This window comes from Panulirus ornatus, chromosome 20, assembly GCF_036320965.1.
Source record: "Panulirus ornatus isolate Po-2019 chromosome 20, ASM3632096v1, whole genome shotgun sequence".
In the NCBI taxonomy this organism is placed as follows: Eukaryota; Metazoa; Arthropoda; class Malacostraca; order Decapoda; family Palinuridae; genus Panulirus; species Panulirus ornatus.
Window position 1 is genome coordinate 8,405,790 of NC_092243.1, and position 18,753 is coordinate 8,424,542.

Consider the following 18,753-nt stretch of genomic DNA (forward strand, 5'->3'; position numbering starts at 1 on the left):
AGCTATTGTGTAATGCACTGAAACCACAGCCTGCAGTTCACAACCAGGCCTCACAGACCTTTACTTAGTTTCCTCCAGCTGCATCACATGCTCTAATTCAGTCCAATGAGAGCACTTTACCCTTGTATACTACACTCCAAATCACTCTGTCTCTAAAACTCCTTGTACCCTATTGCATGTTCAAGTACTAAGCACTTCAGCCTCCCCATTCTTCATGTCCCTTCTGTGTGTCTTACATATACCTTCTTTGTCAACTTCTCACTCATGCTCACCATGTGTATGGATCATATGAGCACACCCTTTTCAACTCTCTCAACCATACTCCTCTTACTACCTCACCTCTCTCTTACCATGTCATTACTTACTTTATTGCCATCTTCATACCACACCTTGTTCTCTATATTTCATATCCAACATGATCACTTTTTTCTGTACATTCTCATCTGTAGCCTATGCCTCACATCCATACAATATTGTTAGTGCTACTATATCTCAATTATACCCATTTCTGCCTTACCAGAAAGTGACCTGTGTTTCACGCATTCCTTAATGCTTTCAGAACATCTGTTTGCTCCCTCACCTCCATTTCCATGATTCCATTTATTCCATGTACTTACATGGTAAGGTTGGAGAAGGAATTGGTTATTAGAAAAGATATCTAATTGCATCTCCCATGTTTGCAAGGTTGCATCAGGAGGAAATGAACATTAGCCTTATTTCTACACTTAAGTTTTTTGCTTTTATGTATAATGTACTGAAACAAAAGCAAAGCCCCAAAGATCATTCTTCGGTTTACCTGGACCACTCCATATGTTTTGGTGTAGCCCGTTGCCAGCATGTTTTCCATCATTTACTCATTAATCCACTTACTGTGTCCCATACACACCCTCACCCTCCCCTGAACATCAAAGCCTCCTCCGTTATGTCCCTCCATTCTCTTTCAATCTTTTATATGCAAGAAACTATGTTACATACTGCAGGTTGGTATGGCCATCAACCCTTGAAATGGAAATTTATAAGTTTGATAGAGTTCAGAATTATTTCACAAGTAGAATAAAGGGGATGAAATTACGAATTATCATAAAAGGTTGAGAGAGCCTGGATCTTGGAAGTAGAGAAAGATACATTATAATCAGTGGTTAACAGCAGATTGAAGGGTTAAAGGACAACTGTATGAACTAGAAGCCTCACAGCAAGAAAGAAACAAGATTATTAAATGTGCAAGAATACTATGGAAAATTCCAGAAAGACATGAGACAAATATGCAAGAGCCCTGCAAGAAAGAAAGATTCTTTTATGCATCCTTGTGAGAAATAGAAACATACATAGAAAAGCTACAGAAACCTTTAATTAAAAATACAGTTCATTATATGATTAAAGTCTGTCCCAGATGAACCTATAATCATTAATTATGGAACGTGTATAGTAGCAGAGTAAAACGATATTATTCCTCAAACAAGATGTGAGTTCAGCATTTTGCACCAGCTTTGGAGTTGACAAGGTCCTGTCATAGGTACTTGTAGGTAGATAAGTCCTTTAACTGTTTACCAACTGGGATTAAGGGATGTTTGTTTGGTTCCGTATCTGAAGACTCTACACTAAATTTCTTGAATCAGATTTCAAGTGTGAGTACAGTGTTCCCTCTCATTGTTCACATTGTTGAAATGTGAAACAAAAATGAAAGGCCTTTTAGAGACTTATGTTAAGAGATTATGAAGTTTTCAACAAGGATTTATTTCACATTTTTATGTTATTATCTTCATTTCTGTGAAATGTTATAGATTCAGTGCATGTAGGTATCCTTGTGTATCAGAAATTAATTTTTCAGTGGGTCCCCAACTAGAGGCCTGCTGGTTGGCAGACAGGGATGGCCAATATTGGATAGGGAGCTGTGGTTTCTGTGCATTACACTTGACTGCTAGTGACTGAATGTGAATGAATGTAGCCTTTTTTGTCTGTTTTCCTGGCAGTCCTTCTCTAAAGCGGGGGGTGGCAATGCTGTTTCCTGTGGGGCGGGGTGTTGCCAGGAATAGATGAGGGCAAGCAAGTATGAATATGTACATGTATATATATGTATATGCATATGTATGTATATGTTGATATGTATATGTATGTATATATACGTGTATGGGCATTTATGTATATATATGTGCGTAATAGTGGATGGGCTGGTCTTCGCCTGTGTCCTTGCACTACCTTGCTGACATGGGAAATGGCGATCAAGTATAATGAATGAATGATAGAATATATATTTTCATACATGTTTGCCATTTCCTGCTTGAGTAAGGTAGTGCCAAGAACAGATGGCAGAACCTTAGGAAAAATCGTCATCTGGCTCCTTGCTCTGTTCTTTCTTTTGGAAAGTTATATGGGAAGGGAGGGTATATAGTGCCAGGAATAGAAGAAGGGCCACATCTTCTCACTTCCATTCTCTATCTGTCATGTGTAATGTACTGAAACCACAGCTCCCTATCCTCATCAAGGGCCCATTGACCTTTCTACGGTTTACCTTAGATACTTCATTTGCCTTGGTTCAGTCCATTGACAGCACATCGACCTCAGTATACCACATTGTTCTAGTTCGCTCTATCCCATGCCTTTCATCCTCCTGCATGTTCAGGCCAGATTGCTCAAAATCTTTTTCACTTTATCCTTCCGTCTCCAATTTGGTCTCCCTGTTCTCCTTGTTCCCTCCCCTTCTGATACATACATCCTATTTGTCAACCTTTCCTCACTAATTCTCTCCATATGCCCAAACCATTTCAGCCCCCCCTATCAAGCTTTCTCAACCATACTTTTTATTACGACACCTCTCTTAGCCTTACATTACATACTCAATCAAACCACTTCACACCACATATTGTCTTCAGACATTTCTTTTCCAGCACATCCACCCTCTTCTGCACAACCTTATCTATAGCCCATGCATCATATCCATATGATATCGTTAGGACAACTAATCCTTCAAACATATCCATTTTTATGCTCTCTGATAATGTTCTCTCTTTCCAAACATTCTTCAGTGCTTCCAGATCCTTAACTCATCTGCTACCCTATGACTCGCTTTTACTTCCATGGTTCACTTCGCTGCCATGTCCACTCCCTTTCACAGACTGTTCCAAGCTCAGTCACCAACTCTGCAGTTTCCCAGTCGAACCTGCTCCCAGTGCTATATCATCATCAAACAACAACTGACTCACTTCCCAGGCCCTCTTATCCCCCTCAGACTACATAATTGCTCCTCTCATCAAGCCTCTTGCATTTACCTTCCTCACCGACCAAAAACACCCTACATCTGCCATTCTATCATCAAGCACATTTAACAGTACTTCAAAATACTCACTCCATCTCCTCTTTACTTCATCACCTCCTGTTATCAGTTTCCCTTTTGCCTCCTCTACCGATGTTCCCATTTGTTTTCATGTCTTTTGCTGATTACTTATCTCCTTCCAAACCTTCATATCCTCCTTAAAGTTCACTGATGCTCGTTCATCCCAACTCTCATTTGCCCTCTTTTTCAACCCCAGCATCTTCCTCTTGACCTCCAGCTGCTTTCTCTTATGCATCTCCTTCCTTATTAGTACCCCCCAAATGCTTCTCTTTTCTCTTTCATTAGTAACTTTACTTTTTTGTCCCACCTCTCACTGCCCTTTCTAATCTTCCCTCATGCCACCTGTTGCATGCTACATGCATATCATGCACATGCCATCATTGCTTCCCTAAATACTTCTCATTACTCTTTATTTTCCTCTTCACATTTACTCTCACCTTTTGTCATTCTACACTCAATCTCTCCTGGTATTTCTTCCGAAGTCTCCTTTCCAAGCTTACTTATTCTTACCAATCTCTGCTCTCCAACATTGTTTCCTCTTTTTCAAAAACCTTTACAACTCTTCACCCTTGCCTCCACAAGGTAGTGATCAGGCATTCTGCCAGTTGCCTCTCTCAGCACATTTACGTCCAGAAGTCTCTCTTTTACATGCCCATCAGTTAATGTGTAATCTGATATTATCCAGTGACCATCTTTCCTCCTCACTTATATACACTTATGTATATTTCACTTTTTAAACCAGATATTCCCAATCATCAGTCCTTTTTCAGCACACAACTCCATATAAGCTCTTCACCATTTCCATTCATAACACTTAGTACCCCATGAGACCCAGTCATACCCTCAGCTGCTACATTACTTACCTTTGTGTTCAAATCACCCATCAGTAGCAATACCTGGTCATTTACATCAAAATTGCTGACATGCTCACACAGCTGCTCCCAAAACACTTGCTGTTCTTGATCTTTCTTTTCATGGCCAGGTGCATAAGCGCTAATAACCACCCCTCTCTTGTCGTCCACTTTTAAGTTTTACCCGCATCAGTCTAGAATTTACTTCCTTACAAATTTGTCACACTCTCCCATGATTCCTGCTTCAGGATTATAGCTATTCCTTCTATATCTCTTGTTCTCTCACCAACCCTTGACTTTACCACAAAGACATTTCCAAGCCATTCTTCCCCTTTACCCTTAAGCTTTGTTTCACTCAGGGCCAGAACATTGCAGTTTCTTCCCTCAAGCAAACTGTCCATTTCTCTTCTTCTCTCGTCTTGGTTACATCCACATACATTTAGTCAATCCAGCCTGAGACTTTAGGAAAGATGAGCACTCTCTGCCTGGCTCCCTCTCTTCCCTGTTTTTAGAAATTGAAATACAAGAAGGGGAGGGGATGGGGAGTTCCAGCCACTGCCCCCTTTAGACACCTTCTACAACAAGCAGAGTGATTTCTGGAAGTCAGGAGTCATGGTCATGTTTTGCAGAATACTGCTGAATGTTTTATATACATTATCTGAAAATTTGGAGAATGGATATTGACCAGTTTTACTTTTTACTTCAGGTTATTTACTTTTTTACGGGTTGGGGAGGGGGAGGTTCATGATCAGAGGTTAAGGGAAGGTTCATTAGGGAAGGGAGATGCTTAACTGTATGTGATTTAATGCCCCAAATGAATACATTTTCGAGGGATGTATGGTCCAGGAGGCTGTGGATAATGTTCATCCTAAATTGATAAATGTAAAACTATTTATAAGACTAGAAACTTTATGTAAACTTTAAGATGATACGTCAGAAAATGGGTTAGACAAAATTTTAAGACTCAGATTTAAGCTGTATTTTTATGCCAATTTGTTTGGATAATAATCCTGAAAATGCATCTTGTAATGTACTAAATGTTTTATGAGTTGCAAAATTTATCTGATAATCATAGGATACCAAGAACTTTGAAAAAATGGAATTATCCAGACCCACTCACTGACGGGATTTGTTTAGTTCTAACCCATATCTGGATACAGAAAAAACGTAAGTGGGTGTTAAATTAGTACTTTTATGACTGTTTTTTTTACCTTGATTGTTAATTTGAATTAAAGTGTACTGATATGACTCATGAAAATTTGTGTTTACATTCAGTCATGCAGTTTTAATGTATGCTTCTGCAGTACTTAAGCTAAGGTTCTTTTGTATTTTATCAAGATTATTATGTGAATAATTAAAGTGCTATAATAATGAAGTTATCAATTTAGGCAAAGTTTATCTTTTCTGTTTATGCTGTTTACAATATTTATACTTGGCAATCTAACATTTATAGCGTTTGCAACTAAATGTTAATTTTGTTTCCCTTTCTTTTGAAAGTCAAATGTAGAGATTCTAAATTTCATTCACTGGCATGGAATGGGTCAACTAGTTAACATTGTGAATTACCATTAGTCCAGGTTTAGGAAATATGTCAGTTTTGTTATTAATTACTTTCTTGGTTATATGAAATTGAAGATTAGGTGAACAACTGATAGGATTGGAATATATTGTAAGCATCATTTAAGATATATTTTTTCTCAATCCTGGCAGAAACCATTTTGATTATTTTGATGTAGCACAGACTAGGGGTGATGCCTTTATCCATGGATAGTTTTGGTAGTTTTCGTAAAATACCCTACATATAATGGAATTGCTATTTTATTAAAGAGTATAAAGCTTTTTAGCAGATTTTAATATTTGTGGATAAGTTTTATATGGAGTGAGAAAGATTTTGAGCAATTGGGGCCTGAACATAAAGGACGGTGAGAGGCATGCAAGGAATAGAGTGAATTGGAACGATTTGGTATACCGGGGTTGACTTAATGTCAGTGGACTGAATCAGGGCATGTGAAGCACCTGCGGTAAACTGTGGAAAGGTCTGTAGGGCCTTGATGTGGATGAGGAGCAGAGGTTTCGGTGCATTACACTTAACGGCTAGAGACTGAGTGTGAATGAATGTGGCCTTTTTTGTCTGTTTTCCTGGCACTACCTCGCTGAAACTGGGGGTAGTGAAGCCATTTCCTGTGGGGCGGGTTAGCGCCAGGAATGGATGAAGGTAAGCAAGTATGAATATGTAAGTGTATATATGTATATGTCTGTGTATGTTTATATGTGTAGTTATATGCATTTATATGTGTATATGTAGATATGTATATGTATATTTATGTATATGTGCATGTATGGGCATTTATTTGGGAGACCAAATTGGAGGTGGAAGGATGGAGTGAAAAAGATTTTGAGCGATTGGGGCCTGAAGATGCAGGAGGGTGAAAGGCTTGGAAGGAATCGAGTGAATTGGAACGATGTGGTTTACTGGGGTCGACGTGCTGTCAGTGGATTGAACCAAGGCATGTGAAGCGTCTGGGGTAAACCATGGAAAGTTTTGTGGGGCCTAGATGTGGAAAGGGAGCTGTGGTTTCGGTGCATTATACATGACAGCTAGAGACTGAGCATGAACGAATGTGGCCTTTGTTGGAGGTGGAAGGGTGGAGTGAAAAAGCTTTTGAGTGATTGGGGGCCTGAACATGCAGGAGGGTGAAAGGTGTGCAAGGAATTGGAATGATGTGGTATACTGGGGTTGATGTGCTGTCAATGGATTGAACCAGGGCATGTGAAGCATTTTGGGTAAACCATGGAAAGGTCTTTGGGGCCTGGATGTGGATAGGGAGCTGTGGTTTTGGTGCATTACACATGACAGCATCTCACTTCCACATATTTCTCTTACCCTTTCATTACTTACTCGATCACACCCCTCACACCACATATTGTCCTCAAACATTTCACTTCCAACACATCCACCTTCCTCTGTACAACCCTATCTATAGCCCATGCCTCACAACATCGTTGGAACTACTATATCTTCAAACATACCCAATTTTGCTCTCCAAGATAACATTCTCTCCTTCCATACATTCTTCTTCACTTCCAGAACCTTAGACCCTCCCCCACCTTGTGACTAACTTCCACTTCCATGGTTTCATTCGCTGCTGAGTCCACTTCCAGATATCTAACACACTTCACTTCCTCCAATTTTTCTCCATTCAAACTTACATCCTAATTAACTTTTCCCTCAACCCTACTGAATCTAATAACCTTGCTCTTATTCACATTCACTCTCAACTTACTCCTTTCACACACTTTTCTAAACTCAGCCACCAACTTCTACAGTTTCTCACTCAAATCAGCCATTAGAGCTGTATCATCAGCAAACAATTGACTCTCTTCTCAGGCTTGGTCATCTGTTCTTGATGCTACCTCACTAGTGCAGGAAATGGCAAATGTATATGGGTAAAAATAATCACATACACACACACACACACACACACACACACACACACACACACACACACACACACACACACACACACACACTCACAAACACACACACACACACACACACACACACACACACAGTTACACATCTTACTTTCTTTCATACTTGATTGCTGTTTCCCCTTCTGGCGAGGTACTGCCAGGGACAGATGAAGAAAGGCTGCATCCACTCAAATCCATTCTCTTGCTGTCATGTTTAATGCACCAAAACCAGGGCTCCGTATCAGAATCTGGCCTGACATACCTTTCCATGGTTTACCCAAGATGCGTCACATACCCTGGCTCAGTCTGTTGACAGCGTGTTGACTCCTTTATACCACATTGTGGTTTGGTCGAGTAAGTAATGAAAGGGTAAGAGAGATGTGTGGAAATGAAAAGGTGGTTGAGAGAGCGGAAGAGGGTGTGTTGAAATGATTTGGACATATGGAGAGAATGAGTGAGGAAAGGTTGACAGAGAGAATATATGTGCTGGAGGTGGAGGGAACAAGGAGGATTGGGAGACCAAATTAGAAGTGGAAGGATGGCATGAAAAAGATTCTGAGTGATTGGGGCCTGAACCTGCAGGAAGGTGAAAGGCGTGCATGGAGTAGAGTGAATTGGTATGATGTAGTAAACTGGGGTCAGTGTGTTGTCAGTGGAGTGAACCAAGGAATGTGAAATGCTTAAGGTAAACCATGGAATGGTCTGTGGGAGCTGTGGTTTTGGTGTATTACACATGACACCTAGAGAATGAGTATGAACGGATATGGTCTATTTTCGTCTGTTTCCTGGTGTTTCCTTGCTGACACAGAGTAGCAATGCTGTTTACTGTATGGTAGGGTGGCACTGGGAATGGATGAAGGCAAGCAAGTATGAGTGTGTACAGACAGCTGGGAAAGTATGGTTACATATGACACGACAGACGAAAGAAACTGAACAAAGGTTGTGACTCTTGTGTCACATTGGTATCCCTATGTATGACTTATGTGGATTTGGGAGTGGTACACACACTCTTGTATGCTTATTTGTATAGTAGGTAATTAATATGGTGTCTCTGTGAATTTAATTCTTAGTAAAACACATAAATGGTATGGTATTCATGTCATCTCTTAATGCAAAATCATGCATGTAGCAGTGACCAACACCTTTTCATGTGCTAGTTTGTAAGGGTGATTCTTGTTGGATGATTATATTCATTTACTGTACTTAATCGCTGTCTCCCGTTTTAGCGAGGTAGTGCAAGAAAACAGACAAAAGAATGGCCCAACCCACCCACATACACATGTATATACATAAATGCCCACACACACATATACATACCTATACATTTCAATGTATACATATATATACACATATACACATGTACAAATTCACACTTGCTGCCTTCGTCAACTGCCTTCATCAATTCCTGTCGCCATACTGCCACACATGAAATAGCAACCCTCCTCCCTAGGAAAAAACGAAAAAGGCCACATTTGTTCCCACTCAGTCTAGTTTTCATATGTAGTGCACTGAAACCACAGCTCCCTTTCCACATCCAGGCCCCACAAAACTTTCCATAGTTTACCCCAGATGCTTCACATGCCCTGGTTCAATCCATTGACAGCACATTTACCCCGGGATACCACATGGGTCTAATTCGCTGTATTCCTTGCATGCCTTTCACCCTCCTGCATGTTCAGGCCCCAATTGCTCAAAATTTTTTTTACTCCATCCTTCCACCTCCAATTTGGTCTTCCACTTCTCCTCGTTCCCTCCACCTCTGACACATATATCCTCTTTGTCAATCTTTCCTCACTCATTCTCGCCATGTGACCAAACCATTTCAATATACCTTCTCCTCTCTCAACCAAAGACCTGCGTCTGGTTGCTGCTTCCCACAGTTTCTCTATAGAGACCAGGCCAGTCGAGGATGGACCGTTATGATGACCTCCTCTCTTTCCTCCCTTCGACCACCGAGGCTATGGCATTCTCTTCCTCCTTTCCGTGTGTCTTCCCCCTCCCCCTATGACCTCCCTTATTGTAAGAGTCAACTTCACTCTTTTTATTACCACACTTCTCTTACCCTTTCATTACTTATTCAATCAAACCACCTCACACCACATATTGTCCTCAAACATTTCATTTCCAACACATTCACCCTTCTCTGCACAACCCTATCTATAGCCCATTGACCATATGATATTGTTGGAACCACTATTCCTTCAAAAATACCCATTTTTGCTCTCCGAAATAAGTTTCTCGCTTTCCACACATTCTTCATCACTCCCGGAACCTCAGCCCCCTCCCCCACCCTATGACACTTCCACTTCCATGGTTCCATATGTAGATAGATAGAGAGAGAGAGAGAGAGAGAGAGAGAGAGAGAGAGAGAGAGAGAGAGAGAGAGAGAGAGAGAGGATCAAAATCCATTGCAAATTAACCAAAGAATGACAAATATGTAATGATCATGGTGACTGAAACAAACAGTATTATTATTATTCATTAAGCAGGGTATGCGATTAAGTGCCACACACTAGCCTTGCGCTGTAGCAAAATCTTGTCATAGTTGCGTTACTTTAAGATAGGTACTCATAGAATTTAAGCCATTTATTGAGTATGAAATTTGTCCACCATAAAAGATACATACACATCACACATATAAGTGCAGACTTAATGGTTCTTATCTTGCTTTTTTACTCTATCAAGAGCAATGGTTTTCATGTTATTTAGCTTCTCGTTTTCTTTCACATTGTTGCTTTTTTCATGATGTTTGCTATGTACATTCTTTATTTTATGTGATGAAGGTAATATATAATGTTTACCATTGTTTTACTGTATAACCTGAGATTTGAAGAAAAGGATGTCACAGATTTATGAATTGAATTGAATGCAAATTTTTTATCTTAAGAATATAGAGCTGTAATTTGTTTCAGAATTGTTTACTAGAAAATAGGTGCAACACTCACTTCAGTTGATGTTGAAATGTATGTGCAGCTGTTGGTGAATCTGTAGGCTTCATTTACTTACATGATTATAACTTTTGTTATGGCTATGCTTATGTATTGTTACAGTGCTGGAAAAGATTTGCATGTTATTGATCTGGAATTGATTGTGGCTGATGGCCAGAGTTATGTTTGCAGCTGATGCCATGTTTAATTAACTAATCAGTCCACCATCCTAAACTACTACCAGATAATTTATATATCTCTTTGACCTTATAACATAGAGAAAAATTTTCTTCTACATGACATATTATATAATCTTAAGTCCAATAATGCATAGTCAGGCTTTATTGGAATTTTTTATACTCGTCACAATTTATTGTCAAGAATATTATTAAAGTCATGTTGCAAAATGAATAGTTTGTGACATGAAAGATAAGGATTATGTTTTTGGATTGTTTTTGAGTGTATCCATTGTTGACATATCATTTTCACATTATTTTTTTATGCTATCCACCAGATTGACATGATGTGCATTTCCAATGTTGTGCACCCTTTGATTTGAAAAGTAAGAGAATCTTGTTTTTCCTCAGTAAAAGAGTGATCAGTTTTCACAGATTTACTTCCAGTAAAATATGGAATATCTCATTCACAAAGGGGCGTGGCTTTACAGATTGTATTTAGATATATACTTGATATTAAGAGTACATGTTCATTTACATTTATGTCTAATATGTTGATTTTATTAAAAAAATTTGTAATATTCCTCATCATCCTCATAATCATAATCATCATTTTTAAAGACATGTGAGCCAAGATTTTATCTGATATTTGTGATTGAAAATATGTTGTAAGGCATTTTTTTTCAGTTTATTAAGGTTTTAGTATGTCTGAGTGGATAAGAGATTTCCTGCTGTTGTCAAGGATGTTGCATCCTCTCCAAATACTTTGATCTCATATTTGATGCTGCCATTCATGACAAACAGCGTATTAAGGGAACCATGGAAGATTGATTTGTAGCAATATACGTGTTGGTACCTGTACAGTAAAATTCATGCAGAACACATAAAAACCTGAAACAACATTAATGACTTGAATGCAAAAGTAAAATAGATATTCATAATTTCATTAGCCCTAGGTTTTTTTACAGGCTTCTAAAGCTTATTTCACATGTTAACAAGAGCAGTTTTAAAAATAAAATGTTCTGATAATATTTTGTATGGATGACCCTCCTTAACGAGAGAGACAAGGCAAGTGGGAGGTAGTTGAATAGTTCATAAGACAGTTCATCAGTGAATTACTGTACTTTCCTGGTGCAAAACTTTTGTGATAATTTGTTAGTTGATTTAATCTTTTACAGAACTGATAAGAGTATTGATTGTTTCTAGTATGATTATCTTCAATCTCCAGCATTAAAGATCTGTTCAGGTTGATTTTCTAGTCGATTTTCATTATTATTTGACATGATCTGTTGAGATTCTTTCAAGGAGGAATATTGATACTTTTGATATAGACAGTGACAGACAGTATCAAGGGGTGTCTCTCTGATGTTTTATAAATTTGCAAGCCACATAAACCAGTGATTATTATTATTTGATTTTCTCAATTTATATTAAAAAGTTATGTGAATGGATTATGTAATATTATCTTTTGAGTTTTAGGTTGGGATAGATATACTCTGGGTAAATGTTTCGTTCATTTTATACACCTTGTGGCATGGTAGAATCCCATATGAATCTTAGGTAAAACTTGGCCACAATATTTCTACTTGCATATATATGTCACAGCCTTAGCACATTACCAGCTTTACCAAATAACTCTGCAAGTTAGGTTGGCCTGAAAAGAGATACGATGAAGTTTGTATATTTGAAATACGTGAGTAGGTACAGCAGGTGAGGTAACCCAGAATGAAATATAAGGACTGGGAAAGATAAGGAAACATGAAGGTGTAGGGAAATGGTTACCAATAATGTTTGTGATATTGTGTAGGATCTGGGAAAATGGAGCAGACTTTTGAGTGAGATTTCAGTGTCAAATTATTGCTCCTTTAAAAGTTGACATATGTATTTGAGATGGTCTCAGTTGAATGTCCATTTATATAGAACCAAAACTCAAGAAAAATAAAGTACATCATTGTCTTTCTTAAATGGAAAATGTACAAAAGAGAAACGCTGGTAGTATGAATAATGGTGAAGCATGATAAAAAACTCTTGGATGAAAACAAAATGATTTATAATTTTTTTGTATGGTTAATGTTACCTATGAATCATCTTAGATGTAATTGCATAAGTTTTTAGTGCAGTTGCATATAAATCACCTAATTTACAAGGTAAATTTGCAGCTCAGCTTTTTTGTTTTATTTTATTATGATTATTTTTGTTATTATTAATTATTATTATTATTATTATTATTATTATTATTATTATTAATAATATTATTATTATTATTATTATTATTATTATTATTATTTTTATTATTATTAATTTATTATTAGTATTAACTATGATTATGATTGTATATTACTTCAATTGATTTGTTTTATGTCTGTGCCAAACAAATAAGCTGCTTATTTTGCATTTTTGTCACAGTACTGTATGTAGCTTTGCAAAGTGAGCATATTTAGGTCAGATTGACTGCACTATGTTGGATAAGCTGTCAGTATAATTTGTGGATTATGTATGTAATATACACTGTATTCTGGAATAAACATCTGACTCACAGCATGCTGTTCTAACCCTCACCTATGATACCTGAAATTTCGTACTTTTTTTTAACATGATATTTAGTATTGTGAGTATTTATGAATGTGGCATGACAGGAAATGGAAACAGAAGTTGAATCTTAATCTAGCCATACATTTGTAACTCAAATACTGTAATGGAAGTAAACTCTAGATTGGATGTTGGGTTAGGTCAAAAGTTTCCAGTGTTGTGACAAATGATTGCAGCACTTGCTTAGAGGATAGAGAATTTGTCAGTCACAAGCAGTAGAAACAAGTCAACAGAGCTGTTAGTACACATCATTGCATAGGCTTGTAATACATGGAAAATCATGTGCTAAGTTTTTACTTGATTTTAGCAATATCTAGATATGTCTATCCTTTTAGCAAAGGGCTGCAGACTTTTCCTCTCTGTTGACTTGTATCATTATACTCATAAGTGGGGAGAGGATACCCTGCATGCTGTACATAGTTGTGGCCATACTGCACTAGTGCCATCTCCATCACGCTAACACTGCCATCATTTTTAATTTTTTATTATTGCCTTCCTCACTTTATAGTTCGTCATTCAATGGTATTCATTACTAATTCAGCAAAATTATTTCGACAATAGCTCACACTTTAATGCTTAAGTGAGATTTGACAAGATGACCATAGCATAATCAGAAATACTTTCAAAATGGGTTGTTATAGAGTGTGGCCAGTGCAGCTCAATGGCTTCAACCTTCCCACTTTTGGACCCTACCAGTACTGTCCCCACAGCCAGCATGGTACATGGAAACACCACGCATCTGAGTTCTAGTCATACTTATAGCCTTATCCACAAGTAGGAGAAAAAAGTTAAAAATTTAATGTCATAATCATCTTTATTATCATTATTTTTTTTAAGCTTCACATTCAATCTTTGTCAACCATTTTGAAAAGTTTGTTCCCTCTAGCATAGAAGTGCTTTCTAGTCCATTGTCCCCCTGCAGTTTCAGTTTGATGTAATTGCAAGCCTGTAAAACCCCTTTAAGGTTTTATATATATTTTTTTATGATTCTAATGTAATAGTTTAAGATCCTTTTATTTTAACATCTGAGAATTAGTAAACCCGTTGGGAATGATAATAATCTGCATTATAGATTTCACTGACACTTCTCAAGCTCCCAGCACTATACAGTGTCAAGAATCCCATATATTGTAATAAACAGCATATATTCCTTTATTATTCATGAAATTCTTAACAGTTTGTCAATTAAATGTTAAGAATCATGTGACATACAAGTTTGGTAAAATTGTAATTAACAGCAAAGGCTTGCCATGATGTAAATATATAACACATTTTAAGAGTAAGATATCTGACTGTGGAATTGGCAGATGTAAACTAGTTCTCTAGATTCTGTTGAAGAAGTTGGCTGATTACAAACATCATCTCCCTAATAAAATTGTAGATAGCGACAGTAATCTGCTTTGCAATATCAGACATGGTTGTCAGGATTTTTTGATAAACTGACTGACAAGCTCATAGGTTTTCATAATGGTGCTGGTGTTGGTGTATATGCTGGTGGTGGTGGTAGTGGTAGTAGTGGTGGGTCATAGCTATCACTACTGCTGCTGCTGTGTTGTGACTGACATATTTCTCTCTCCACACAGAATGCCCCCCTACAACGATACTGATTATCCTGACATCTTGGAAAACCTGCCAGATTCAGACTTCACTGACATCAACCTCGACTTCCTCCAAACCAGCTTTATGAAGCCTCAGTGAAGTTACGAAATTTAGCATCCCCCTTTTTTTTTTTAGGTAATTTTGATATAACATCAGGCATCATTGTTATTTCCTCCATCAAGCATAAGTGGGTTGTCTATAAAGAAGTAGTTTTTGAGAATCACAAAAGAACTCTTTCATCGTAGATATTATCTTAGAGTTGGAAGAGCTCATAAAAAGCATGTTACTGTGTAATAATTAGTACAGTTTTTGGATGACGAGGACAGTTATATACCGTAAGAATATGAATTTACTTTTTTCTCATTGTATTATAGAATTGTTTCAAATAGACAAGATACTTCCATTTTTAGTTGCTTTTAGTACATTCAGCAATAGTTGTGGTGAAGAACTTTTAAGCCCACAAAGATATATATATATATATATATATATATATATATATATATATATATATATATATATATATATATCTTTCTTCTTTCATACTATTTGCCATTTCCTGCATCAGCGAGGTAGCGTTAAGAACAGAGGACTGGGCCTCTGAGGAAACATCCTCATCCAGCCCCCTTCTCTGTTCCTTCCTTTGGAAAATGAAAAAGTTAAAGTTGTAATGGAGTATTAATTTGAAAGTAAGAGTTTAGAAACACATTAGCACTTAAGTTTTAGTGTTATAGAATGGAAAAAATTAAAGTTTTGAAAGTAAAGAGTATACAGTTTATTTGTGTTTTGAGTTTTGGTGATTTTGGGTTTTTATTTGAATTTTGGTGTTAACAGTTTACATTATTCAGGAAAAAGATGTTAAGTTTTCTGAAGTAAATATGATCAAGCTGATAAAGTAATGAGGATAGTGGATTATTGTTACTGTTTTGATGGTGTTTGGACTTCCATATTAAGAAGGAAATTACATAGGTTACTGTAAACTGTTTTAGGATTTGAAATATTACTGTTATCTTTGATAGAGTACAGCCAGTACATAATGCAACCACAGCCAACAGCATATCTTTCTGTTGATTGATCTATTGAGGGAATGTAGCTCTTTTATGTGCTGGCTGTACTGTATGTGTTTACTAATACATACATGATAATCTGATAGTTTCTCTTCACAGATACTATCATATGTCTCATTTTATACTGTCTGTTGGATTATTTTGTTGGTTGACACATGAAGATTGTTCCAAAATCGTATTTGATAGTAAAAAGCTACAATCAAGTAAGGGTTGCAATGTCAACCAGATCTCTATCCTGACAGCTTTGAGAAAATGTCTGAATGTAGCACAATGTATTTACAATAGTAAATTATACACAGAAAATGATATAGTAGGTGAAAACGGTGAAATATGGTATATTATAGCCTCAGATGAAGGCACTGAAGTGTGCAGATTACTCTGTAAGGTGTTTCTTGTATGCATGATATGGAAGGATTTATATTTTCATTTTTTTAAGGCAAAGGAAAATGATTAAATGAATTTGAGTGAGGTAGGTGCATTATGTCAATATGATTATGTAGTATGAAGGTAGTTTTGGTCAGTTGTCTGGTTAGAGGAGTGGAATCAGAAGATAGAAGATGGAGTAAGTGATTGCATACAATAATAGATTTTGTAAATATTTGTGAGAAGAGAAGATTGAATTTAACTGAAGACTAGAGGTTAGAAGTACTGAAAAGGAAAATTGTGAAATGTTTGAATACTGAGGGAATGAAGGTTCAGGATTTTATGGATTTTGGGAGCACATTCAATAAGAGAGGTTAAAAGTACTGAAAAGAAAAATTGTGAAATGTTTGATTACTTAGGGAATGAAGGTCCAGGATTTTACGGATTTTGGGAGCACATTCAGTAAGGCTGGAGGAAAAAATTGAGTGAAAAAATGGAGAGTGAGACATCAGAGTTTTGCAAGCTGTGTAAGTTTTCAATATATAGAGAAGAGTTCCAAAGGAAAAAGATAAGCCATCAGGTGTTGTAGGGTCTGTCTGGCATTTGGATCATAATTGTACAGTAGCAGTAATAGATTGGGCTGGAAACTGTCAATGGACGTAGATGTTCTGATTGGGGCCTGAACATACAGGAGGGTGAAACCCGTGCAAGGAATAGAGTGAATTGGAATGATGTGGTATACTGGGGTCGATGTGCTGTCAATGGATTGAATCAGGGCATGTGAAGTGTCTTGGGTAAACCATGGGAAGTCTGTGGGGCCTGGATGTGGAAAGGGAGCTGTGGTTTCGGTGCATTACACATGACAGCTAGAAACGGTGTGAACAAATGTGGCCTTTGTTGTCTTTTCTCAGCATTACTTCGTGTGCGCATGGGGGAGAGTGGTGCCATTTCATGTGTGATGGGGTAGGGACGGGAATGGATGAAGGCAGCATGTATAAATGTGAACATGTGTATATATGTATATGTCTGTGTATGTATATGTATGTATACGTTGAAATGTATAGATATGTATATGTGCGTGTGTGGGCTTTTATGTATACACATGTGTCTGTAGGTGGGTTGGGCCATTCTTTTGTCTGTTTCCTTGCGCTACCTCGCTAACGCAGGAGACAGCAACAAAGTATAATAAATATAAATTTAGTGTATATGTATTTATGTATTTTTTTTCTAGTGAAATTGAATAGAATGACAAAGATTATAAAAGAGATACATTTTAGAGGAAAATTTTAGATAAATATGGGATGGAATTGTAAATTGGCATGAGGACATGGAAAGAAATGTGGTTGGTAAGACTGAACAATAGAATTGGTATAAGTAATGAAAGGAAAGAAAAGATTCAAAATATTCTAGCGGTGAGATTTGTAGATTGATGGGGTATTCTAATATGAGAGTTGTAGATAGAATGGTGGGGTATTAACCCACAACTGAGAGATGTGGTAGCACAAAGGATCAAGCTGATACATATGAAGATCAGGTGCCAAAAGAATTTTAAAAGACCACCCTGTTGGATATCGGGAAAGGAAATGTTAGATGACTGTTTATAATTAGAGATGGATGGATTATACTTCTCTTAATTTGAAAAAAAAATGATCCACATTGAGCGACTGATATTTACATGGTATGAATTGAGGACTTGTTACAAGAACTAGACGTCCCTTTTTTAACAGTACCTTTCATGAATGTGGTATTTTGTATTGAATTATTGATATTTGATTTTATTTAAAAGCACTTAGAAGATAAAAAGGGTGTTGTAAAGTTCATGTTCCCTTGATAACAACAAAAGCAAAATTTTTTAGGCCTTTACAAAGTATGAAAGACAGATATTTGGCAGTACTACCCGGCTGAGATCACTTGACCATGATTATGAAAGTCCAGCAATCTTTACAACATATGCACATCACTCAAAAAAGCTTTGGTCAAAGTCTATAAGTTATATTCTAGAAAACAAAGAAAAGAGTTACCCAGAGTTTACGCTTTTGACTTCACCGCCAGAACATTGGTTGACTGCCCAAAAAAAATCATGTTTGAAGGATATGGTAGATGAAGTAATATGGATTTATGAGAATGATATGATAAGGATGATTCATTATTGCTTGCAAGTTATTTGTGAGAAGAGTAATTCTGTGGTCTTGATTGCGAACTAAAATTACTATTGAGAAATATGATGCTCATAACCATTGCAAGGATATCATTTGTTACCACTGGCTTGTGTAGACTATTGACATTGTAAAGAAAAATCTCTGAAGATTGAATGTTTCTAGTTATGGTTTGTAGATACTAATGTCAGTGGTCTGGAAGTGCTTTAAGAAGAGCATTTGC

The 18,753-nt window shown here is 37.1% G+C and overlaps 1 protein-coding gene across 7 annotated transcripts in view; it reads left to right on the plus strand.

Moving 5' to 3' along the window:
• Window positions 1–16,660, plus strand: part of Stat92E (Signal transducer and transcription activator Stat92E) — a 119,572-nt gene extending 102,912 nt beyond the window's left edge. For all 7 annotated transcript variants that reach the window (XM_071674622.1, XM_071674621.1, XM_071674615.1 and 4 more), the window contains one exon: window positions 14,932–16,660. In XM_071674622.1, the coding sequence (XP_071530723.1) occupies window positions 14,932–15,046 (115 nt within the window). In that variant the 3' untranslated portion in view covers window positions 15,047–16,660. The remainder of the gene's footprint in view (window positions 1–14,931) is intronic.
• The last annotated feature ends 2,093 nt before the right edge of the window (window positions 16,661–18,753 follow it).